The 25,690-nt window shown below is 47.4% G+C and overlaps 2 protein-coding genes across 4 annotated transcripts; both read left to right on the forward strand.

Moving 5' to 3' along the window:
- The first annotated feature begins 2,466 nt into the window (after window positions 1-2,466).
- LOC128274450 (ATP-citrate synthase) lies at window positions 2,467-13,712 on the forward strand. Of its 3 annotated transcripts, none has more exons than XM_053012660.1 (10): window positions 2,467-2,715; window positions 4,779-4,988; window positions 5,766-5,951; window positions 6,036-6,226; window positions 6,307-6,968; window positions 7,037-7,228; window positions 10,445-10,652; window positions 10,733-12,071; window positions 12,140-12,375; window positions 12,453-13,712. In XM_053012660.1, exons 2-10 carry the CDS (start codon window positions 4,833-4,835, stop codon window positions 12,619-12,621), a joined length of 3,339 nt encoding a protein of 1,112 aa, XP_052868620.1. In that variant the 5' UTR covers window positions 2,467-2,715; window positions 4,779-4,832; the 3' UTR covers window positions 12,622-13,712. The 3 variants fall into 3 exon arrangements, with proteins under 3 accessions (XP_052868620.1, XP_052868622.1, XP_052868621.1); XM_053012662.1 differs by having other exon boundaries at window positions 10,508-10,652; XM_053012661.1 differs by having other exon boundaries at window positions 4,784-4,988.
- A 4,075-nt stretch (window positions 13,713-17,787) lies between these two features.
- LOC128273440 (uncharacterized) lies at window positions 17,788-20,303 on the forward strand. Its single transcript, XM_053011406.1, has 4 exons — window positions 17,788-17,949; window positions 19,600-19,819; window positions 19,972-20,069; window positions 20,167-20,303. The coding sequence occupies exons 1-4, from the start codon at window positions 17,788-17,790 to the stop codon at window positions 20,251-20,253; spliced, it is 567 nt and encodes a 188-aa protein (XP_052867366.1). The 3' UTR covers window positions 20,254-20,303.
- Window positions 20,304-25,690: the final 5,387 nt, after the last annotated feature.

Genomic DNA, 25,690 nt, shown 5'->3' on the forward strand with positions numbered 1-25,690 from the left:
CCTGCGAGGGAACGTGCGTGTGTGTGTGTGTGCTTCAGCCGTGTGGCCTGACAGAAAAAATGGTCTTATCTGTCCTATCTGTTTTCGGCAATGCAAGTCTATGTGCTTGTTGTTTTTGGACAGTGTAAAATGCTTCCCCAAAGTGGAACGTTTGAAGCCGTGTAAATAAATGTAAACATTAAGTGTACGGGTTTGAGGACGAACAAAAAAGTATGCCAGCGCCCCGACGCCGGGACAAAACACGCGTCGTCGCGGTGTGTTTATGTTGCCCTTCTGTTTACACGGCCCGCGGCTGATGACGCTACCGGCAAAACCGGTGCCGGAATGAGAAGCGTGGCAACCGTGACTGGGAAGATCGTACGAGATTGTCGAAAGATGTGGCCTGATGTATGAAACGATATTGCTGGGTGTTGGTGGTCGTGAGATACGACCACCCCGTTCCGATTATCTCCGTTTCTGTCTGACTTTCTCACTCTCTCTCTCCCGCACAGGCGCCAGAGTTTTGCAGTGCCATTACTGCAAGCAAATTACATTTAAAGTATCCTTTCGTTCCTACGAAATAGGACACAAATTAGGCCTGGGACGCTTAAGTGATGCTCGCAGAGCGCCAAGGCAAACGTTTGGCAGTTTAACCTTGACGACGGCAGATGTGGAAAAGGAGGGGCTAAAATTCATTGTCAAGGTTGCTGTGTTCGCATATCGATCGTAGATGGCTGCCAAAAAATGTTTGCTGCGGTTTGGCGCTGCGATACTCCGCAGCACAATTGTGTCGAACACACACCCCTTATCAACAATAGCACCCCATTAGCGACCGTCCACTGTAGATAGGCGATGCAATTTGGAGCAAATTAATCTTCGGAAGCCTGACGACATCCTTACCCAGTATTAATCAATGCCGCGCCATGCGCTCTTCAAAGTCTTCTTCTTGTGAATCACTTGCTTCTCGAACAGAACCAAGAGCTCCATTATGCAACCATAGATGGAGCGATGACGTCACTGAAATCGTGCCTTTCGCTCGTTTTTATTGGTGGTGCAATGAAGTGGTTGGTTTTTTTGGATTCGTGCAAATCTCAACCGGGAGCTTTCTTTCTTCCAGCGAATCGAACAATTGCCGGTGTGAATGCCTAGATAAAAATAATTATATAATGAATCCATTGATGAAGTTAGCTACAAAAGTTTACAGAAATGACGCGACCAGCCGGACAGCGAACCAATCTAGTTATCTCTGAAATAGAACGATGTAGCCGTCCGCCTGTAGAATGGAAGTTAACTTATGGAAAGTTATTCTTTGTCGATGTTCTCCGTTGTAGATGCAACTTTCATCAGCCAGCTCTCGGAGATGTTTTGGGTCGCCACTCTTCCTGCAAGGGTTGCGGTTGCGTCATGATGACGTGCCGGGAGGAACATTTACAGTTTCTACCGTTCGGCGATGCCGCCCTTATCGATTGACGGCGTTGGATGAATCTAGAGGTCACGGGAAGGAGGAGGTTGTTTGGAGAATGATAGTGAAATGCTCTCTATTCGAACTTTGCTTTATTTTCCGCAGCCACGAGTACTTGCTACGTAAATCAACCTGAAGTGCGCACGTGGATACGATACGTCGTTACCTTTAGGAATATCCGTGTGTTGGATATTCTTTAATAATGTATGCCATGGACCTGTTTTTATCGCACCCAGTTCCGCGTGGCTGCAATTCAAATTATAATCCAATTCTCTAACGGTGCTGCCCAACACTTTCACTCTCCTCATGTGAGGTGTATGATGTTGAGAACCGCGCTCAACCGGTATCAGAAAAGCAGGAAGAACTATGACAGCAAATTACATAGAATTAAAATTCATCAGTTGTCTTGGATTTACAAAGAACTTGCTAGTTGCTCCAGCCTGGTGTGTGCAACCTTACCAACCTGAACTGCTCGAAGGTTACTCCCGTACAATCGCCACCGGTTCCTAGACTCCAGCTGGCGTGTAAAACAAACACACGCGCACACTTTACCTGCCACTGGGTCAAACGCAGGGGACACACTCAAGGAGCATCCGTCCTTGACAGTGTGTCCCGATGGGGTATTTAATGGCCGCGTAGGTCACAGCGCGTTGCATGGCCAGTATCAGTGTTCGTGATTAACGCATGCTGTGGATGGCTCACATGACTATGACCACCGACCCGTAGGATGATGATGCTACGGGGTTGCGCTGCTAGGCGTTTGCAAAACTCTGGCTGGAAACCAGGCGGACCAATCGCCGGCATCAGCTGAGGAGATAAGCGAGAGGAAATGGTGGGCAATAGAGTCAGCGCAACGGGGAAGTAACGCCCGTGCTGCCGCCCGTCTGTCCAGTGTGGAAAGAAGAAGCTTCCAAGACGGGGCGAAAACGAAGTAGAAAACCCCTCCGCGCGAGGCGACCCGCGTAGCCCAAAATCCGCCGATTCGCGGGCCTCGGCCCCGCTCGAATCGGTCAGTCGTTGTTGTACCGTCGATCCGGTTGGTCGATCGTTTTTGCTCCTGCTCCGGGTCCGCATGCGAGAGGCGAGTTTCGTGGTTGTTGTTGTTGTTGGTTCGGTTTCCTCGTTGTCCGTCCCGTGTCTCTCTCTCACGCGCTACCCTTTTCCGCGGTCGCGTGGTTCCTTGGCGCGTTCCGTCCAACCTTAACCGCATAACCAGTGAGTTTTCCGTCGTCGTCGTCGTCGTCGTTCCGTGAACTCTCTCTCTCGTTTCGCAGGTGAGAAGAACAGAGAACAAACGTCTCGCGTGTACGGTGTGTGTGCGCGCGCGGGGAGGCCTTTTGCGTTGTGCGGTTCCGTTTCGTTTCGTTTTTGGTAGAGAAAGTTGCCGCGTTGTCTGTCGTAGTTACTGTCTTGAGCCAGGGATTGGCCAGAGAGAAAACAAAACAAGATCGATATTTTTGGTTCAACGCCGAAACTCCGGTCGCAATTGATATGGTTTCATTTCTCCCGAAAACCCACAAATATTCTTCCACTCCAGACTCCACCGATAGCCGATGCAACACACCTCCGAGTTGCCGGAAGATTGGAGTTGCCGGAAGAGCTGAAGCAAATGTTAATATGTGCGCGTGCCAGGGATCGCTTATCGCTTTATCTCTCGGTGGGTGCTGTGCTGCGATGGCGGTGATGGGTCGGCTGTCGCAGTATAAACATGCAACCCCAAGTGGCCAATCGAATGACTATCGCGGTTTCTCTGGGGTTGCTATCTGGGAAGTGTGCTCGCAAACAAACTTGCGCCAATACGCGAGGAGGAGAACCCGCTCGTGTGTGTATTTGGTAGCGTGCCCGGCAGACAATATTTATTACACCGATTTACCTGTCCCTCGTGGCTAGGCATGGCTCATTACGGGGTGCATTCGGCAACCTGTCGACCGTCGGGTCGGGTGTGGTTATTACACTGGACGGCGATCGGGAAAAGGGCACACCGATAACGGTGCGCCACGTACGGACGGGAATCACTGATATCCTATGCATTGTCGATCTTTCGTAGACCGTCTCGCTGCACCGACTAATCGATTTCTAAGCGAAAGACGTCGGTTCGAACCCTATTCGAACCTAATCATGAATAAATGATGTCCTATGCTGCATTTTCCCTAAACCATGAATCATGGCCCCTTCATTTATCGAATAGGATTGGACAGATAAAAAACCGTCCATTTGAATTGAATTATCATGTTGAGCAAAGCGAGATCCTCCGCGATGCGAAGCGACGTGAGATGCGCGCGATCCTCGCGTGTGATCCTCTGGAATTTTGTAATCTTTATCATTCGATGGTCCACCTTCGGCACACGTAACTCGCTGGCGAGTGTGTGATACATGTTGCTAAGCGCCACTGCCGGTCCGATGCCACTTGGCCGACCACTTCCCCCATCGATGTAATCACCAAAGTCGATGGAACGGTCGCGCGATCAGACGGCACAACAAACACCCATCAGCAGCCAACCTCAAGCCGCGAACACCAAACACACGAAGGGGCCTTTCGGAAGACAAACCTCCGTCGCGGACAGCATTGTTGTGTCATTAGAGTGAAAGTGAGTTCTCTCTAGGCGTCGCTTAGTCGCTGTCCGCGTCATCCGGAATGGGCCTGTCTTTTCGCTTTAACGTCTGTTGTGTTACGTTAATGGGCCTTTTGGGCAGACATCCGATGCTTCAGACAGGTTTTGGGCTGTGTGTTGGTATGAGATTGTCGCTTTGTAGTAAAACTATCTCACCACCACCAGGCCTTATAAACAACGAACAAGATCGCGGGAGAAGGGCGCCTTGGCCGCCCGAATCTGCATCCGAAGGGTTGAGTCTTTGGGCTGCGACGCACCTTGCCACAAGAGGGTACCCGAGGCACACATTCCTTTTGTTGATGTAATGCGTGATTTGGTGCAATACACACGACAGCAAGTGCACGGGTGTCGGTTCGGATCACACGTGTGGCGCTTTGCTCGGATGGGGATGTCGATTTCATCACACCTTGAATTAAAACGGAACCCCGAGCGATAAAGGCTGTCGAGTTTTTGTTAATAAACTTCGTTGTGCAATGATTATTTCCACCGAGAGGAATCCACTGAGTGAGTCAGTTCCGCAAAAAGCGACACGAATTAAGATGCGGCAACCATTGTCAATGACATCACTGTCAGCTGTCTTCGAGAAATATTGTTGACTTAAAAAAAAGATTTATGCAATTGCAGATAGTTAGTTGAACACCTTAACACAAACTTTCTTTCGTTCGAAGGACCATAAAAAAGGTTCATCATAACACTGTTAATAATCCATTTCTTTTTTGGTTCAGTTTAGGAAGTAACATCACTAACGCGTACCAGTTCATAAGCCCTTTGATTGCACGATGTCCGCAAAAGCGATACGCGAAGCCACCGGTAAAGACATTATCAATCGCCTCCTGGAAGGTGATCATGGGGCGGCCAAGTGTCGCTTTGCAACCGTTACTGAAACAACACAGTGGCAGCAGCTGGTGCAGGACAATCCGTGGCTGGAGACTTCGGTGAGTAAATGCATGTGTACAGGAATAACATAATTTAATCGATCGATCGTTCGCCCTAAGCGCTGCTTATGCTTCAAGAGCATAATTAATTTGAAACGATCTTCAACAGTCTATTTTTTAAAGTAGGAGGTCTGTCTGTCTGCCTCCAATGAACTTTAGACCCAGTTCCCCGCATACTCTCCGGTGTTTCGATAACAAAAAACGAGATGCCTTTTTACTCGCCACCACCATCGATTTATGATGTTCATGGCTATTTCTCATAGCGATGGGCTTGGTTTTTTCCCTCTGGCCTTCATCCGACGATCGTTTTACGTAAAATGCTTATTCCGTCACACACGAATGGCGGAGAGGAGCCGTGGTGTGGTGGTGACGTAAAATGGTACAAACCGGAGTTTCTCCAAGTATGTTTATACACTGCACGATGATTTGCTTTTCGATCGACGCAACAGTGAGAAGAGCGTCTCTCGCGGTGTGTTTGCGTGGATTAAAGAATATAACGCAAATTCTGCTGACCGATACAGAAGCGGTTCCAGCGGTTCAAAGTACGGTGTATGATCACGTGCTTGGTGATTGTCTCTGACTCAAGGGCTACCAAAACAAATGGTCGTATTTAACGTGCTACATTACACGCACCATTGCCCCGTCTGGACTGATGTTTGAAATGATTGTCAATTAAATGTCAATAGGACAAAAAGAGCAATGGCAAAATGTTATTGTAAAAATAACACACAAAATGGATTCGCTGCTAACCGCTGCTATTACTTCTCCGATTTTTAGCCACTAGTCGTCAAGCCGGATCAATTGATCAAGCGTCGAGGCAAGCTTGGATTGATTGCGGTGAACAAAAACTTGTCTCAAGTGAAGTCATGGATTGGGGAACGGCTCGGCAAGGATCAGATGGTTGGCAACGCGACCGGCAAGTTGCGCAACTTCATCATCGAACCATTCATACCACACAAAGATGTAAGTGCTGTTGTCCCCTAGAGGAACTGCGCGTCATTTGGGATCCTTAGCAACTGAACCCGCCGTGCTCCCTTTCCTTTGCAGAATGAGGAAGCGTACGTCTGCATTTATTCACACCGAACGGCGGACACGATACTGTTTTATCATCAGGGAGGCGTTGACATCGGCGATGTTGACTCGAAGGCCCTGAAGCTGGATGTACCTGTCGGACAAGATGTCTCCCTGGGGGACATCGAGAAAGTTTTACTTACGGAAATATCGGGCGCTAAGAAGCAGTGAGTGTCGCGGAGCGGAGCGATGCCCCCTTTTTGGCATTGGGTGCTTAAAAATGGCTCAAATCGTCGTTTCGTTGCAGGAGAGTGGCCAAGTTTGTGTACAACCTCTACCGGCTGTACGTGGACATGTACTTCACGTACCTGGAGATTAACCCGCTGGTGGTGACGAACGATGCGATCTACATTCTCGATCTGGCCGCAAAGCTCGATGCGACCGCCGATTTCATCTGCCGGCCAAAGTGGGGCGACATTGACTATCCTCCGCCATTCGGGCGTGACGCATTCCCGGAGGAGGCCTACATTGCCGATCTGGATGCGAAGAGCGGTGCCTCGCTGAAACTAACGATCCTGAACCGTAACGGGCGCATTTGGACCATGGTGGCTGGCGGCGGCGCCAGTGTCATCTACTCCGATACGATCTGTGATCTCGGTGGTGCGACCGAGCTGGCCAACTACGGCGAGTACAGCGGAGCCCCATCCGAACAGCAGACCTACGAGTACGCAAAAACCATTCTCAGCCTGATGACCAGCAGCCCGAAGCATCCGGACGGGAAGGTGCTCATCACCGGGGGCGGTATTGCTAACTTCACCAACGTGGCCGCTACGTTTAGTGGTATCATTACGGCGCTTCGCGAGTACCAGCAGAAGCTGATCGATCACAACGTGTCCATCTTTGTGCGTCGCGCTGGCCCCAACTACCAGGAGGGCCTGAGAAAGATGCGCGAAATCGGCAGCAGTTTGGGTAAAAGTTTAAGAATGTTGCAATGCTGTGTGACACGATTTTAATACGAGAACTCTCCATCGTCCCAGGTATTCCGCTGTATGTGTTTGGGCCGGAAACGCACATGACGGCCATCTGTGGTATGGCGCTGGGAAAGAAACCGATTCCGAAAAGTTGCAACGTACACTTTGCTACCGCCAACTTCCTTCTGCCGGGTGGCCAGCAGGCAGCCGAATCGTCCAAGAAGTCATCCACCGGTGGCGCCAACGATGTCGTTAATGGTAAGCAATCCGTGCGGCTGCTAAGTGGTCCGTGTAGATGAAGATGGTTTTCGCACTGTGGGTGACAATTTTACATCATCTCGTAGCTGTGCTCCCCGCTAACGCTTTTCCCTGCATAGAACACCCAATTGGCGAGTCGTACAAGGTGCCGCCACCCACCGTCACCGGCGCTCCTTCGGAAATTTCCATTTCCAATGCATCATCATCATCAGCATCATTCTCGCGCTTGACGATGGTTGGTTTTCGAAAGTATTTGTTCAAGGTTTTGCTCAGTGCCACATCTTTTAACAATGCCAAAGCCACCAGCAACAACAGTAATGCCGCCGAGGGAGGTGAGAGCTCAGCGAGAACAATAGTACACTGTGTACGGGGAGTGCTTACCGCGAAACCCGCGCATGTTAGCATCTTTGTTTTGCAAATTATACGAGGGGCGTTCAAACAGTAATGATAATTTTGCATTTACGCGGGCTACGTACTAGGCTGCTCATTAAGTTCTGAGCTTTTACAACAGAGGGGGCCGCTACGAGCATGATTTTTTTTTGTCATATTGGTACACTATTCAAATGAACGTATGGAAAGTTTCATTTTATTCGGTCACTTACTTTTGTTTTACAAGCCATTTAGTAACGACAGTATTTTTGTCACGTCACAGTATGCTTTACAGCTGCTATGACGTCATCATTTGATGAAAAACGCTTTCCGCGCAGGATTTGTTGTTGGTTTGAAAACAGATGGAAGTCGTTAGGGACCAAATCTGATGAATGGGGTGGATACTTCAACAATTCGAACTTTATTTCATGGATTTTTGCCATTTTCGAAATGCTTTTCTGACAGGGTGCGTTGCCCTGATGAAAGAGGTTGTCTTTCTTCTGCAAACCGGGTCTTTTTTTCATGAATTTTCGCTTTCAGTTGCTCTAAAATGTTACAAAAATAATCGAAATTTATTGTTTTATCAATTTACAAGTAATCTGATAGCAAAATTCCATTCGCATCCCACAAAACTGATGCTAACATCTTTTTAGTCAATTTCTGGACGAACTCGTTTCGGAACTGTAGAAAAAGGTTCATACCACTTCTTAACCTCTTGTTTTGAATCAGGATCATGGTGATAGACCCAAGTCTCATCCCTAGTGTTGATTCAATGCACAAAATCCACTTTATCCTATCGAAAACGCATTAAATGTTGTCAAGAAAGATGCATTCGAATGCGTTTGTAGCAAATGCGGCACCCATTGTGCAAACAGCTTTCTCGAACCGAAAACTTCAGTCAAAATATTGGTTATACTGCTCAATGAGTTGGCTAGGTCTTGTACTTAATTTCTGTCAGTGATTGGACGATTTTCGAAAACGATATCCTGTATTGTTTTATGATTTCCAATGATATGTCGGTTTTTTGACGTTTTTGACATGGATCGTCTTAAAGGCTACTACGACCATGTTTAAACTCAGAAAACCCTCTTTTAACACCCCAATTAAAGGTGAAGAGTCCTTACACACTTTCAGTATTCGTTCATTATTTTCCTTTGCTTTTAAACCTTTTAAAAATAAAAATGAAATCACTGCACGATACTTGATTTTTTCCATTGCAAAAAATACTGTGACATGTCGATACTAAATGACTTGTAAAAAAAGAACCAAGTGACCGATTGAAATGAAACTTCACATACGTTCAAATGAAGAGTGTTCCAATATCAAAAAAAAAATCAGGCTCGTAGCAGTGCCCTCTGTTGAAAAAGCTCAGAACTTAATGAGCAGCCTAGTATGTCCGATTTTCGATTTTTGATGGTTAGGTTGCTACACATCGGCCATTTTGAGTAATCAGTCAATTTTTTACAGTTGGTTTACTGTGCACGTGTCTTGACCCATCGACGATTTCTGTCTCCTCCTAAATTAATTGACCACGAAGCGGTAATTTGAGTTTTGGAAACGAGAAAAAACAGGAAAAAGTCACAGGGGGCCAGATCTAGAGAATACGGCAGCTTTGGCATCTTTAGTGTGTTGTTTTGACCAACAAATCGCGCAGAAACCACGATGTGTGAGCAGAACCGCGACAGCCAATTTTGGGTTTTCCACAAATCCAGGCGCTTGTGACGGATTGCTTCGGGCGAATTGCGCATAACTTGCAGGAAATATTCGTTATTGACTGTTCTATCTCTTGGCAACAACTCATGATGCACCACGACCCTGCAATCGGAGAAAACTGTAAGCAAAACTGTTCACATTCGACCACACTTGGCTTTTCGACGTTCACATCTTCTCGGCCCACTGAGAAAATTTTGAAACACCGAAAAGCGCTGCATTTGGTCTTAAAAGCTTCACCATAAGTCACAGTCAACATTTCGAATGCGTCCGAGCTCTTTATTTCCATTTTTACACAAAATTTGATAAAGATTCTTTGCCATCCATTTCCAATATCAAATAAATAAAAAAATAAATCAATGACATGTGTAGCCACTTAGCACCACAAAAAAATAAAAAAATCGGACATACGTAGCCCGCGTAAATGCAAAATTATCATTACTTTTTGAACACACCGCGTACATACTTTTGGGGGGTCGGGACGTCCGGAAGGAGATTGCTTCTGCTTGCTTTCGCCACGCAAAGCGCGCCTCGTTTGTTGAAAAGCACATTTTTCTAAACTCGCACTCCTCTACATGTGTAATATTGTTGAGTTCCTATTTGTTGTTGGGCAACTGTTTAGCTGTGTGTTTGGTATTGAACATGATGGTGGCCTAAGCAGCACCAGATGTGAATGTCTGAGATCGCCAGATGATATACACTTTCCAAGATCAACATTCAATACCAATGCAATTATGCTGCTAGAAGTTGGGTAAAGTCAAACTATGTAATGCTCAAGCTCAACGGCAGCAGCAGCTTGGTTTCTAGTGTTCGCCTCGGACGTGCTCGCATGTAAAATTTCCCCCGATTGCCACACAGCCCACCATCATCATCACCAATATCGGTATCGATCACCTATTTTACAAAAATTCACATAATCCATGCTCTGTTCCTTTTTTCTTCTCTTTTTTCCCTTTCTGCTGCACGTCATGCTGTTCGTATCGCTTCATGTGTGCGTGTGTGTGTGTGTGTGTTATTGTTTGACCATTGTTTTGTTGCTAAACCCTACACGCTCACCACCACCACCTCACCATATCATGATCGTTTCCCTTCTGATCGTAACTCGTCGATCGATCGCGCATGTGTGTGTGTGTTTAGCCTCTGGTAGTAGCGGTAGCGTTAGTAAGAAACTTACTTCACCTCCCGGTGCTTCCCCGGTAGGCGGAGGGGCGGTCCGATACTCGCAGACCGACGTCGCATCGGCCGCGGCGTATCGACAGATGTTTACCAACCGAACGAAGGCACTCGTTTGGGGCATGCAAACCCGGGCCGTCCAATCGATGCTGGATTTCGACTTTATCTGTCGGTAAGATGGGGCACAGAGAAGCACTCGAGAAGTGATCGCGCGTTAACCCGCTGTTTTACGTTTCTTCCCCCTCTGTCTAGCCGTGATGAACCGTCGGTCGTCGCGATGGTGTACCCGTTCACGAGCTACCACAAGCAAAAGTTCTACTGGGGCCACAAGGAGGTGCTGATACCGGTGTACGCGAAAATGTCCGAAGCGATCGGCAAGCACAAGGAAGCGGACGTGCTGGTGAACTTTGCTTCGCTCCGGTCGGCCTACGACAGCTCGGTGGAGGTGCTAGACTATCCGCAAATTCGCACGATTGCCATCATCGCCGAGGGTATTCCGGAAAATTTGACCCGCAAGCTGAACGTGGCGGCCCGCGAGCGCCAGGTGTCGATCATTGGGCCCGCCACGGTCGGTGGCGTGAAGCCGGGTTGCTTCAAGATCGGCAACACCGGTGGCATGTTGGACAACATTCTACATTCCAAGCTGTACCGCGCCGGTAGTGTTGCGTACGTGTCCCGTTCGGGCGGTATGTCGAACGAGCTGAACAACATCATTTCACTGACCACGGACGGTGTGTACGAGGGTGTAGCGATCGGTGGCGATCGCTACCCGGGAACGACGTTCATGGATCACATCCTGCGGTATCAGTCCGATCCGGCCGCCAAGATGCTCGTTCTGCTCGGTGAGGTCGGTGGAGTGGAAGAGTACGAGGTGTGCGAAGCGCTGCGGGATGGCCGCATCACGAAGCCCCTGATCGCGTGGTGCATCGGGACGTGCGCGTCCATGTTTACGTCCGAGGTGCAGTTCGGTCATGCCGGTTCCTGTGCCAACTCGGATCGCGAAACGGCCGCGGCCAAGAACCGATCGTTGAGCGAAGCGGGTGCCCATGTGCCGGATTCGTTCGATACGCTCGGCGATTTGGTTGGCTCGGTGTACGAGAATTTGGTGCGTGATGGCCACATCGTGCCAGCGGAGGAAGTTCCCGCACCGACGGTGCCGATGGACTACTCGTGGGCCCGCGAGTTGGGCTTGATCCGCAAGCCCGCCTCGTTCATGACGTCGATCTGTGACGAGCGAGGCCAGGAACTGCTGTACGCGGGCATGCCGATCAGCGATGTGCTGCAGAAGAACGTGGGTATCGGTGGCGTGGTATCGCTGCTGTGGTTCCAGCGTTGTCTTCCGCCGTACGTTTGCAAGTTCTTCGAAATGTGTCTCATGGTCACGGCCGACCATGGACCAGCCGTATCGGGTGCTCATAACACGATCGTGTGCGCCCGAGCGGGCAAGGACCTGGTGTCGTCCGTCGTGAGCGGTTTGCTAACGATTGGCGATCGCTTCGGCGGTGCCCTGGACGGTGCTGCCAAGCAGTTCTCCGAGGCGTACGACTCCAACTTGCACCCGATGGAGTTTGTCAACTCAATGCGAAAGAAGGTAAGTGGCCGGCGGCGGGGCTTAGACAGTAAGACGCGACCCCTCAACCGTGAACCTTTTCGTTACAGGGCCAACTGATCATGGGCATCGGCCATCGCGTGAAATCGATCAACAATCCTGACGTGCGCGTGAAGATCATCAAAGAGTTTGTGATGCAGAACTTCCCGGCCTATCCGCTGCTGGAGTACGCACTGGAGGTGGAAAAGATTACCACCAGCAAGAAACCGAACCTGATCCTCAATGTGGACGGCGTCATTGCGACCTCGTTCGTCGACCTGCTGCGAAACTGCGGTTCTTTTACCAGGTAATTTGTGCTGCCAAAAGTGCCCGGGGATTGTACACTTACACGACCATTCCTTCCGTGATCCCCTTTCGCTGCAGCGAGGAAGCTCAGGAGTACATCAACATCGGGGCGATAAATTCACTGTTCGTGCTGGGACGTAGCATCGGTTTCATCGGGCACTTCATGGACCAGAAGCGCCTCAAGCAGGGACTCTACCGTCACCCGTGGGATGACATTTCGTACGTTCTTCCCGAGCAGTACAACTAAAACCGTGGCGTGGCTCAAAGCGACAACGGTTGATGCAAAGAACAACAAAATAAGCTACAAAAAACCACAAGCACAACACCCGACAGCAGCGCAGCAGTGTGATGGTCGAGGGGAACGGTCGAGATGCTGCCAGCTCCGTGGATCCGTGGAGGAGTTGGACGACGTCACGGAGAAAAGGGCACGATAAGGGAGAAACGGAGCAAAAGCAAACCAAAATCGTTAAACACAGTTGTTGTCAGTTGTTTTCGATGCAGCAAGGCTGGCAACTTTAGAACTCCAATGAATCTCCTTCTTTCCCTTGTTCCCTCTCTATATTTCTACGATTAACGTTCGGGGGCTTTCCTTTTTGCTGTCTATTGTCGTCGCGTGTGTTGTACCATAACTGTTCAATGTGTTTGTAACACGGGTTGAGCTGTCCATTTTACTCGCTCGACGTGTGAAATGCATTTAAAACGGAGGCAAATAAGCTAGCAATGCATCTCGGCACCACCACCACCACACCCGGGTTCGTCTGTTCGTCCTATTTTCTGCTTCGCGGCGACCAATCAATCTCGTTTCGTTTTTTCTTACAAAGTAAAAATCGCAACGCAAGCCTCATCCTGGATGAAGCGACGCGCCACGCGGGGAACAGAAGCAAACAACGTGCGCGAACTAACGCAAAATGAGAAGGGCAGAACAAAGGAGAAGAAGGACAGAAGAATTGAGACCGTCTTTAATTTATTCAGTGCTTTATAACCTTTCCGTGATCGTGATCGTGATGAGGCGGCGTTTGATCACTTTTACACACCAACACCAAACGGAACCTGTTTCAAGCGTACTGTTCACAACGGAACGAAAAAAAAGGCACGCGCTGTATTCCATGAATATTCTTGACTAAACGAGCCAGACAGGAGTGCGCGCCGCTCTAGCGAGCAATGCGTAAAACAAGAATACCAATTTGTCACAAGTGCGGCGCTTTACACTCTTAGGTATCAAATTTATGACAAAAAGTTCTGTCTTTATTTTCGATTGTGTTTTTTTCTCATTTTTTGACATTTCTGTTAGAACCTTTTTCATTGCGGTTTCTGTTGCTAAATATAAGTTTATGTGGATATGTTTCTTTCTATTTTTTATGCGGCCAAAAGCCCAACAAGGTTGAGAAATAATTTAGAAATGTGTTTTCATTGATTTTGATTTATTGCTTAATTTCACGCATATTTGCATTATTTTTCTTTCCATATTTGCATTATTTAAAACATTTAATGATGAGACGTTGTGCAGAAACGTTTGCCACTAATACACTAATCATGTGTGAAATTGCACCGCATCAATTCTAGCAAAAGAAGGTACCCTATTGGGCACTGGCTGCTAAACATACTGCACTTGTATTTGGAACTTGTTGATGGTAGCGTTAATTGAAAAGATTGGCCACAGATGATGTGGAGATATTACACCATACTACCATAATGGACTGCACCGTGTAGCTTGCACTGATTAAAATTACGAATGTTTTGTAACGGGATATATTGTGGGTGGTTTTCTAGGTGAGCATAAAAGAGCATAACTACCGTGGTGGCGCACTGCTGTTCACTTGTACTTGTTGCTGTTGATATATTGTTTGGAGTGAACCAAAGGCGCGCACAAGAAGACCCATACAATGACACGTTGGACGCGCCTTTCCATCGAATGCTCTGAGGTCCTTCGTAAGCGTGAGAGCGTGTGGGCAATGATATCCCATTTTTGCACAGCACTTGCACTGTTCTTTCTGCGCATAGCTCCAGCTTTGGCAGAACATGCACCAATATCACAGCTTGACTGATAGCGGACAGTATAGTAATAAAAATGAACAAAAGCATATACCGTTTTCTCTGCTCTTTTGTATCTCTTTCGATAGCAAACCTTAGCCGTGTCCTGTTGTAGTGCTTTCAGAAAGATGTTACTAATGTTCTAATCGCTTGGTTTGCTGGTGTTTATTTTTCAGACAACTATCGATTTTGAAGCTCTCGATTCGAAGCGCTTACGGCCAGCAATTCGGTCTAATATTTAAGAAACTTTTTGTTTGTTGCGTTCGAATATTTGACAATATTTCCACTTTCACTGATACGCTCAGAAATGAGTTTCCGTAAAAAGTGATTTAAAAATGTTCGTTGGCCGTTTTGAGCACGTTGGATCAAAGGAGCAAGCAACTGCTCGATTGTCTGTTGGGATAGATGGCGCTGAAAGTTCGCTGCTCGAATAGTGAATTTCCTCCATTTTTGTTTATTTTGTGTTTTTCATGAAGCAGCAAACTTCCAAATCGGAATAAATCAAAGAATGCTTCGTGCTACGAGATTTCGTTCTCAAAATTGCCATTTCAAAAAGGTCGATCATTATAAGTTTTAGAGTAATTTTGCAACTTCCCATGCAAAACTGGTATGAACGTTATCAAAAGAAAATCGATACTTTAATAAACAGCTTTTTAATACTAATGCGGTACATTTGGTCATATGGTTTGTGAATTATTTGAGGCCTGTTAGTGACTGTATTATACCCTGCTGGAGAAAATTTTACCGAAACAACGTTTTAGAAAACTGCTAATCTATTTTCTTGTTTGGTGTGCCTTGTTTGTGTTGTGTCTTTGGTGAAATCTCACAAATCAACCCAAAAAATGCTCAATATTTAGAGAGAAATATGAATGATCAAACACCGCAACCATGCTTCAGCTATCAAATAACAGCCGACTACATTCGTAGAAATTAATATGGTCCGACCCTCAGCTGTAAATTATGGAGCAATTTGTGCCATCTTTTTCAACTTTAATTATCAATCGCAATGTGGCCATTTTCGTCAAATAGTCATTGTCGCTTTTAGTATCGCTGTTGATGCAGCAACATTAAGAAAGAGTGCTAAATGTTTTTAATGTCCATTCGCTGATGTAATTCCAGGCCCGGCTACCGGTTTACCGGAGAATGCGACACCAAACACGATTTTTGCGCTCCCTGCGGTGAACTCGATGAAACTAAATTGAACCGATTTTACGAGGAAACCCTTCACACACAGGGGGGTGCGTAGGATTATCAACACCATGATAACATGTGAATGAGTTTTTCTTTCCGTTATCTGCCGAGTCAACGTGATCGGTTTGCCATTTGATTGTCTAAAAATCTTCCAATACTACGAGTCTGGCGGGTTACACGTGGGCAAACATCACAGAGAGTTCGACGCACACAAGATGCTGCTAGAAATGCATGACATATTTCTTAAATTATACCTTCGCTGGAACTGGGTGCGCCATTCGACACTGCACCGATGGCAAAGTGCAGCCACGGCATGTTCTGCCGCATGTCGATTTTTCCTCGTGTTTCCCTCAGCTCAGCGATTTCTCTCCCACGTCGCCACAGTAGCAACCGAGATCAGCAGAGGACGACCCCGTCTTCCTGGGGGTAACGTGAGAATTGAGATCTTAATATGGAGTACCGTTTGTCCGGGCATTGAAAGCACTTTCATGTTCGCAGCGACAGGAGGGCGCTTTCCGATTGATGAAATGGCTTAATCGGGTCCACTTGCATTCCGGTCCGAACTCGAACTCGAACACCGCGGAGCGACAGGCGCCCTTTTCTTATGGTTTGTTTTATTTGCGAGACTCGGCTGGATAACGAAACATTAACTATGCATTTCGCTGTGGGCCGAAGCCACGCCGTGCATCTCGCACGGGCACGTGAGAGGTATGAGCGCGGCTTTTGTTCAATGACCCCCAAATTAGGCATATGTTTGCAGTACGGTAATGCCGCCGGCCATCCTACTAGGTGTCGAAATCTCCGGAAAGGTCCACCAAAGTTGGGTAGCGTCCTGACATTGACTTACTTTTCCGGTCACGCTGCGTCTGGCAATGGCATAGATTTTGGTGGCCCCCCGTCCAAATCAAACCACTGGCTGCCACTGCCCATTGCTATTTGATCTCTAGTTTTGAATGGAACTTTGCTTCACGGAGCTGGAGATTTTTTCCGGTCCTTCGGTTCTGTTCTTGGTGGTATCACAACGCTATCGCCGTTTCTTCTCCGAACTGACCTCAGGACCTTCTCTGTAGTCGGTGTCTGCAAAGGCACATAAAAGGTACGCCCCCTAACAAGGCCCCAATTGACGAAAATCTCAGCTCTGAATAATTGAGGCATACCCCGGGTGAATAATTAATTTTCCGTTTTACCAAATCCTTTCATGTTGGTCATTTCTTAGCCGCGAGCCGACTTTCATAAAGCCCACAGTTATTTTTCGAGGGCCACCGCAACAGGACATCGGGTCTCGTCTTCACCTGGGAGTTTTGCAGTACAATGATATGCAGTGATTCTCCAAGGACAACTCATATTACTTTTTGTTAATTTAAAGCCTCTAACATCTAATTTAAAGTTAAATCATAGACTCTTTCTGCTAATCTAACCAAACGAAGGTGTCTAATAGCTTAACTTGGTGAGGTTTCGGAAAGTTTCTGCGAGCTGTAAGCCAACCTGTTGCTGGCTGTGGCCGCGTGGCATTTCAGCGGCAGCTACTACCGCCACCAATACACCGACACGCTCGGTAGTAGCTCGGTGTGCCGGATGCCGCAAGTGCTTTTACACCCCAACACAGTGCGCAACCGTGTGCGTGCAGGCGGAGTTTCGTTGGAGTTGAAACGGCGAACGTGGTTCAGTCTATAAAAGCGCCAGAAGTGTGGCCGCAGACGAGTAGATTGGTTTGCCAGACGATCGAGCTCAGAGTAGCGCGTCACTCAGAGTAGAAGTAGACCGGGTGCCGGCACTTTCGACTGCGATCTCCAAGGAACCACGGAACCGAACAAGGAGTGTAGACACGAGGGATCCCTTCGCGAACCTCGGCGCCTCGGTGTGGAATGTCCTTGCTGTAACTTTTCGGTTAATATCACACAGCCAACGGCGGCCTCGTGGTGACATCGTGAACGCCGCCTGGGTCCAGGTGCCAGTCTGATCCTTGCTCACTGATAGTATCCGTGCGCGAAAACCTTGTGTCGCGTATGATGGATGCGGTCGTCAATAATTGATTCCGCCAAAGGTGTCCCGGCGTTTGGGGCGTGATTGTGGTAAATCTCTCGAGCCCGCAGGTGAGGTGCCACCGGACTTGCCGCTTGGTGGTTGCTAGTGTAGTTAGAGTGATACCGCCGGAACGAGTGTTGCCTTCGGACAGCAGGACAGTACGAAAATGCGACGAGCCATTCTGCAGATAACGATCTGTTTGTTGCTGATCGAAACGCCCAACGTGTGGTGCAGGCTGGCGAACCTTAAAACCGTGGTGCCACCGGCAAAGTTAGCCAAATCGGACGAGATGGCCAAACTTTCGGAAGTATCCTACGACGACTATCCGGTAAGAGCTCAGTTGAGGGTTCATCAGGTTTTTCCGAAACCAAAGCCTCGTTATCGGCCGGCTGTCAATGTGGGTTGGAGATTGTAAATAGGACATTTCCTGGCAAACCTACGCATTGAGTACGCTGTTGAAGGTTATCCATAGGACGTGTTTTCAGTTTCCACTAAACATCCGGAGTGTGCTTGTGCGAACGCATGCTTATTGCATCGTACAAATTGAGAAGCATGATTTACGGTCTTATGCCGATAATTCTGTACAACTCTGATAAGCGATACGGTGCACAGCTTTAGTGGTGTTGCCTCATCGCTGGCGTTACGGCACAATCCGGTTGCCTCTCTCTTCGTTTCCGTTTTATGATGAAAAAAGGCAGAATTGGCCGTGCTTTCTGGTCATTCTCATCATCTTAGAAAAGTGTCCCCACTTATTCTTTCCTCGTTTTTGTAAGAATTATTTTTAATGAATAAATTTTTTGAAAAGGATCGTGGGGCAAAGTTTGATTGGTTGAGAAACCTATAGGTAGTAATTTTGAATAATCACTAAGAAAACCAAAAAATACCAAATTACCAATACTTTAACATGGCAGCATGGTATTAAATGTTTAGAACGATGATAAATTTTAAACGATCACGATTTAAACGAAAGATTATAGGTGATTAATCGGTGATGCTATTTTTGTTTGCCATTGCCAAGTCATTGCCAAATATAGCCGATTCCACTTTAAATTCGAGCACGATGTGGTAACACCAAATTGTATAAATTATTGCATGAACTATGCTTCATGTTGTCTGTTTATTATTTGTTTGTTTTTAGAACGGTCAGAGGCGTATTAAGTACCAACTTAAAGTTTTGCATTCGCGTTTCTCCTCTGTCAGAGTTTGAACTGCCGAACTGTCTTTCGCTTAGAAACCGATTAATCGGTGCAGCGAGATGGATGATCTTCGGATGGGCAGCGCATGTCTTTGTTGACCGAATGAAATTTTGTTTGGATTTGAAAGAGTAAATGCGCAGAAATTCACCAAAGTCACGTGGTTCTTTTGCAATGCTTTATAGTGCCACGTGCACTGCAGAATGTTGCTTTAAAAAAAGAAAAATGTTGGCAATTATGCAGAAGAATTACTCCATTGTTCGAGAAAAGCATTCGCACAAATTAGCGTGAGATTGGAGTTATCAAAAGGTCAGGTAATGTAGAGCATAGTAAAAAAAACTAACGTAATTAGCAACATTTCATAACCCTTTTTAATGCTCTTTCTGTCCAGCCTGATGTGTTGGCGAAGATCTCGTAACTTTGGCCCCAAGTCACTGCTGATGTTGCTGTTAATTATAATAGGCAACCTTTGACCCTTTCGTTATTTACTTATTTTTCGTAGCTGCTCAACAACTTCTTTCGCGGGTTCTAGTTCAAGGTTTTTTATTTTATTTAATCCATTTTCAAACGAAAAGGACATGTGCACATATTTTTTTGAACATTGCTAGCATCTTCAACCACAATCAACTGTTACTGTTTCTCTAATGTTAATAGCGTTAATTAGAGAAAGCTTTCAGTTATTAAAAGTGAATGAAAAGCATGTCTTGAAACCGACTTTACTTGGCGGCAACCTCAACCGTGCTGTAAAGCCCCAATCTAACTGCAGCTTAAACTATCGTTTACAGATGGTGGTTCCGAAGCGGGCGGCGATGCTACTGGACCGGCTAATGGTGGCCCTGCACCACGCACTGGAGAAGGGCGACGGTGAGGACGGCGGCGGGCGGCCTATCAACAAGGTGTACCGCGATGGCCGCTACACGGGCAAGCCCACGTTTTCGCTGGCACCGGCCAAAATACCGCCTTCCGCGAGCAAAACGGAGCAACTGATGAAAAGCTATTACGCCGGTAAATTGAGCACCATTGGCTCGCGGTCTCCCGGTGACGCGGACCAAGTTAACTAAGTTTCAATCACGCTCCCCCTTAACCCGTCGCAATTGGAACTTTCCCCGGAACACTAACCGTGATGTTCTTTTCTTGTCTCCCTACACGACCACCAGAAGCGGACGCGGATGCGGATGCCGAAGACAGGGTGGCCAACGTGATTCCGGACGAGATTGATGACATCGAAACGCGGAAAGAGCTCCTGGATGAAATGGTATGGCTAGAACACTGTGAAGCTGGAGGGAACGCACGCAGGCGACGCGTGTTACCGTTTAGTGATGACGTCGCGCACTTTTTCACTTTATCCACAGATGGACATTCAGACCAGGGGCACCGAAGACAAGACCAAAAAGGGCCGATACTGGAAGTGTTACTTCAATGCGGTCAGTTGTTTCTAAGAGCGTGCGCATAGTGCCAGCAAGTGCATCGGATACTGCAAGGACCTTAGGGGGCCCTTGGGCGTCCCGCTCCCGCGACACTGCTGGAAGCACGAACACGAACCCGAAAGCAATGGGGACATTTTTGTTTTGTGTTGATTGAGTCTTTTGACTTGGAAGCTGTCTGTGCATCTCCGAAAATTCTGAACGGAACATCAACTAGTGGCGTTAACATGCAAGACAAGCTCGTATTACTAAAGGACAATGGGCGCCGCAAGCCGTAGGCACAGCCGCAACCGTGTAACGGGTGCACGTGGTGCCGATTATACTACTACGATTCAATAAACTAGAAAACAAGTAAAATAAACTACATTTCGTTGGTTGGTGTTTGCAGCGCGTTATATTTCCCCCACCATGCTGGACGACAGATTAAAAGTTTGTGGAGAAGATTATTTCGTGAAAAGTTTATTTATTTTCCAAACAAACCCAATACCTAAAATCCTTTAATCCTTTGTGTTATGTAAAATTTGCTTCGTGGTTACTTACAAAAAAAAACAAACATTCTCTGATGCTTGGTGTGGTTAATTAAAAAAAGTACAACGTATCGTGTTTTTCGCATCCGTACATCATTCGTCTTGCTGCACCGACTAATCGATTTCCATGCGAAAGATGTCAGTTCGAACCCCGACAATTGCGTCAACTTGAGGGCAAATTTTTAAGCTGTTGCTTAATACAGCTTATAATAATAAACAAATAAACGTGCACAAAATACATTCAAAATACATACAAAATGAAAGGCTTACAAGATCAACTTCTAAATTCAGTCATTGTACAGGGTAGTCAAAAAACGTGCACATTTTCATTGGATTATAAAAAAACGGCTGAATATTTTTCGATGCTTGAACTTTTATTTGAAAGGTTGATTCCTAACATTTTTTTATGTAAAATAATTTTGGTCAAATGTTCACCAGTTTGGCTTGGCAGTAGCTCATTCGGTTGACCTATTTTTGACTACATTTTCAATTATATCTGGTCCTATTTCGGCAAAAGCAACTTGAATTTGGGTCTTCAGGTTGTCAACAGTTGCTAGTTTGTTCGCATAACATAAATATAGATTGTGGCTGTTGCTGTATGGCACGTAGCGCCGTCCTGTTCAAACCAAACGCCGTCCAAGTTCTCAGCGTCAATTTCGCCAAATCAACCATAATCCACTCAAGACAGTCCCTCGTTGTGGGTGCATTGGCTTCTCTTGCACGATGTGTGGGTTTTCCGAACCACAATACTGCTTATTAACATAGCCGCAGAGGTAGAAATGAGCTTCAATGAAATGTGTTTTTGACGAATGATTTTAGGACCTACCTCTTTGGAAATACATTTTTCATATTTCCCAATTTTCTGCAACCAAAAGTAAATGTTTCAAGTAAAAGTTCAAGCATCGAAAAATATTCTGCTGTTTTTTGTTTATAACCAAATGAAAAAGTACACTTTTTTACCACCCTGTACATTCAAAACGAAGCAAACGAACTGATCTACCATCCGGAACTGTTAAAATAATTGGTAATCAAAATGGTGAAAAGGAAAGTTTGCGTTGGTCAGTGAATTTTTATTAACATCAGAGTGTTAAGAACAACAAAAATTTAAACATTATGAAGCAGAATTGTATTAAAATTGAACCACATGTTGAGCCATAATAACATATTCTTCAATACTCTTTTTCCACACAGTAATGTGGCTGACATATTGGCCATCCAATAATAAATTTCAAGTTGATACCATTGCAAAAAATTGATTCCGATTTCAAATGATTTCTAGTGACGTTCGTTTTAATTCATAAATGGTTTACACTATGCTCGAAAGTTTATTTTTATATTCATAAAATGATTGCTCGATTTGCTCGATCGCTGTTAGAGTGTGTATAGAGTGTTTCTATCTGGCGACAGCTACTATTGCTTATGATAAGATTCGAATGAAAACCAAACATGGAGGCGCCTGGTCATCGGTGCACCTTGCGGTCATTAGCAGATGCATTTATTGTATGCAACTTTGATGCGAAAACTAGACTAAGATGATCTCATGGCCATGACCGAAAGCTTCACCGAAAGCTCTCGTTCGGCTCGCATTTTGTGACGAGCGAAAAGCGCTTCGCGAAATGGTGGAAAGCTTGCGAACGCTTTCTCTCCGCAGTGCACCTCTGGTGCTCGTTAAACTACGCCTAAAAGGGCCGGTGGCAGCGATGGTGGCGTTTGCAAAATTCAAATTCCCAGAATGACCTTAATGTTTGTTGCTGCCGGAGGGAAGTTTACGAGTTGTGCTGAAAGGTGAGGCGAAGAATTTGGTTTTGGATTTGTTCGCTCAAAAGTTATCTTCTCAATTACAAATCGAAAAACGGCCCACTGCCGGCGGCCATTCGCGTGGCCTTCGGTGGGTGGGTGGTTGGAAAGAAATCGAGGCGTCACCAGTGTACCGGGCGGGGCGGGTCGGGTCGGGTGTTGTTTTCGTTACAGTACGGTACACACGGTGACAATCAGTTCCATAAAATTCAATTACAAGATTATAAAATCATGCTCTCCTCGACGGCGCTGTTGCTGTGGCGGTGGACAACAAACGGACAGGATATTTTTTCCAGGACACCCCGCAGGAGGACGTTTGTTCGATTGTGCCGCATCATGCCGGGTTTGCCGGGTTTGACCTCGGTTCCTATCGACCCCCGGGAAGAAATGGATAGTTGTGTGCCCTCCGTGTGTGTGTGTGTGTGGGCGTGTCCGATTGACCAGCAGACCAGCGCCGCACGCATAAGTGCAAGATAGAATTTCAGCCCAGCTGTTCCGGCCACCTTGCCGGTCAGAGATTGCGTTTGATGTGCTCCGATGCCGTCTTGCCGGCTCCAATGTCCAAGGTCCGTTGTGTAATGTCCGTTGATTAGCAATTTATTTTACGTAAGCAGCTTTCGGTTCCCCCGAGGGCGTTCCACCGAACGGGGTAACGGGGCCCGGTGCTAATGCCGTCCGACTGCCGATGCCGGTTTCGGGAAAAATCGAATTCATCACTTCCGGTACCAGCACCGGTGCGTGAAGCGTGTATCCGTTACATCGAAACGAGCGCCAACCATAAGGCTCGGTGGTGGGACTGTAAAGTAAGATAACATTCGCTACGTCCCCCCTTCCCCCCACCGGGGAGACCGATGGCCAAAGATTTGCTGCGATAAGCACCTGGAATTGACGAAAGCGTTTGATCGCCGATAATCGCCCAGCGGCCGTTGGTGGTACATAAATTATCGGTGCGTATTAATTAACTGCTGTCTCATATAACGCACGCGGTAGGCCAGGCTGGGCGTTCCCTGGGTGGGAAAATCCCACCCAGGAACCTTGTGCGCCGACGGCGCACGGTTGGGTTGGGGTCGAAAAGCTTGGCGTAAGATTAGATAGGTGACTAATCGGGTTTTTTCGGAACCGCGCACCAGAAGAACTGCTTCTCTCCAAATATGACCCCGCGCGAACGATTGAGTGCAGCTTTCTTGCAGCGCGACTCTGCCGGACAATATTTCATATCCCTGAGCTCCGCGCCGGTCCCCACTTTCGTATCGTTTCGATGCGGGGGATGGGAAAATGAAAGAGTTGTGTTTCCTCGTTCATTATCCAATAAACCCGGTCCCACGGTACACGCACAGCAATCGTGGGCAACCGTGTGACGTCACACGCTTCTAAATTTATTCCCTCGAATCCCTGTGCCCCCGGAGGCTGAAGGCTGAACTTGTTTTGCACAAACAACACGACGGAGGACGACGGATTTCTTAGGAAAACCGTTTGGTGTCATTAAGCATTTAGCTAACCCGGGCGCAGACAGACAGTCGGGCCTGGGGGCCAATTAAAATCATAACACCGAAACTCGTTCCGAGTTTTGATTTCTAGTTCCTGACGGTGGAAAACTGGAGCTGGCGAATTTCAAAACTTCAGGAACGTGGCGCCCGCGGGTCAGAATAAATTTAATTCGACTTCAGCTTCGACTCCGACTAGCAAAACGGGATATCGTTAGGATCTAGGAAAACTGGTGCTTGAAAATGGAATGTCACGAAGCGTTCGCCGAGTTTCGCGTAATTGGGAGTGTGGCCAAGACAGGGCCCTGCGCTGGGAAGAGATACGGGAAAAGTGCACAAAAAGGCTACAACTTGCACAAGAGCCGGGTCCTGGCGACCGGTTGACTTACATTAATCTAAATATCACCAGCATAATTTTGAAAAAGACCAACGTCACGGCCGTGTCCATGTTTGCCCCACATATTGGCACACTGGCACTGGATGGGAACTGGCTGGATCCGATCCGGAACTCAATCGGAAACCCCGGGGGCCGGAGGTGCAAGTAGCGATCCCGATTATTTACGGGCGATTGTTGGAAAACGTCAAAGTCACGTTCACGCGCGCTGCACTTCCGCCTTCCGGTTGAGGCTGAGTGAAGAATGCAACCGAATCGCTCGTGACCGCGCCTTTGGCCTTTTTTGTCAACCTAATGACCCGACACTAAACCAGCTTGAGGGAGAAGGGGCCTAAGAAGAAGCCTTTAAAGAGTTGTGTCAGCTTCCGTGGGCGTTTTCTTTGATCCCTTTCCGGGCTCCTTGTATCTGTATGCTAATTTGTTTGCCTGACGTGTGGTCGGTTTTTGCCCCGCCGTCGTTATGACACTTTCGTGATGAATAATGACAGCCAGCGCCGAAAGCGAATGTTCGCGCTCGCGTTCGGCTCGGTATTCCGCTCCCTATCTAGATGTAGATTAGCGTGGCGGAGTTTTTCACGGCTCAAAGGCCGAAACAGGGGTTCTTTCCATCGTCACCGGTAGGGTGCTCTCAATTCGCAGGGCAATCAGGACGGGTTAGGGCTTTAAAATAATTGCCGTTGGTTGTTCCGCGGTGTGAACACAACTCAATGTCCAACATATTGTGACATGTCGGTGGCCGGTGCCGAAAACAATCGGACGTTGTTGTTGGCCAATTAGCAGCCGGAACACCCCTTTCTCCGAAGACAGTGGCCAGGATATTCTGGCCGTTGGCCGGTGGTTCGTCGTTTCTTCGAGACACACGCTCACTTGTTGCTGGCGACCCTTTTCGCGGAGAGCGTTCGAAGATGGTGCGAAAAAGGTGCCCCATCATCCTGCCATCGAACCGAAGGAAGGAGCCAGCGCCGTTTTGCGCGCGTCACTGACACGATCATCGTCGTGTCGAGCGGATGAGCGAGATGCCGACAACGCGCGTAGGAAGGTTCCTCCCGGCCCAGGACGACCAACCGACCGATGAGTGAGCGAGAGAGAGACGGACGCCGGGAGAGAGTGAGCCAATCGAGTGCGTGCACAAACACACACAGCGCGACACAGTCGCATGGCCCTTCTGGCCCGCATGGGGGTCGGTATAAATGCTGTACCGGCCGCTTCCGGGACGCTCATACCGCAACAGGTTCAGTGTTGGAGCGCAA

Source organism: Anopheles cruzii, chromosome 3, assembly GCF_943734635.1.
Source record: "Anopheles cruzii chromosome 3, idAnoCruzAS_RS32_06, whole genome shotgun sequence".
In the NCBI taxonomy this organism is placed as follows: domain Eukaryota; kingdom Metazoa; phylum Arthropoda; class Insecta; order Diptera; family Culicidae; genus Anopheles; species Anopheles cruzii.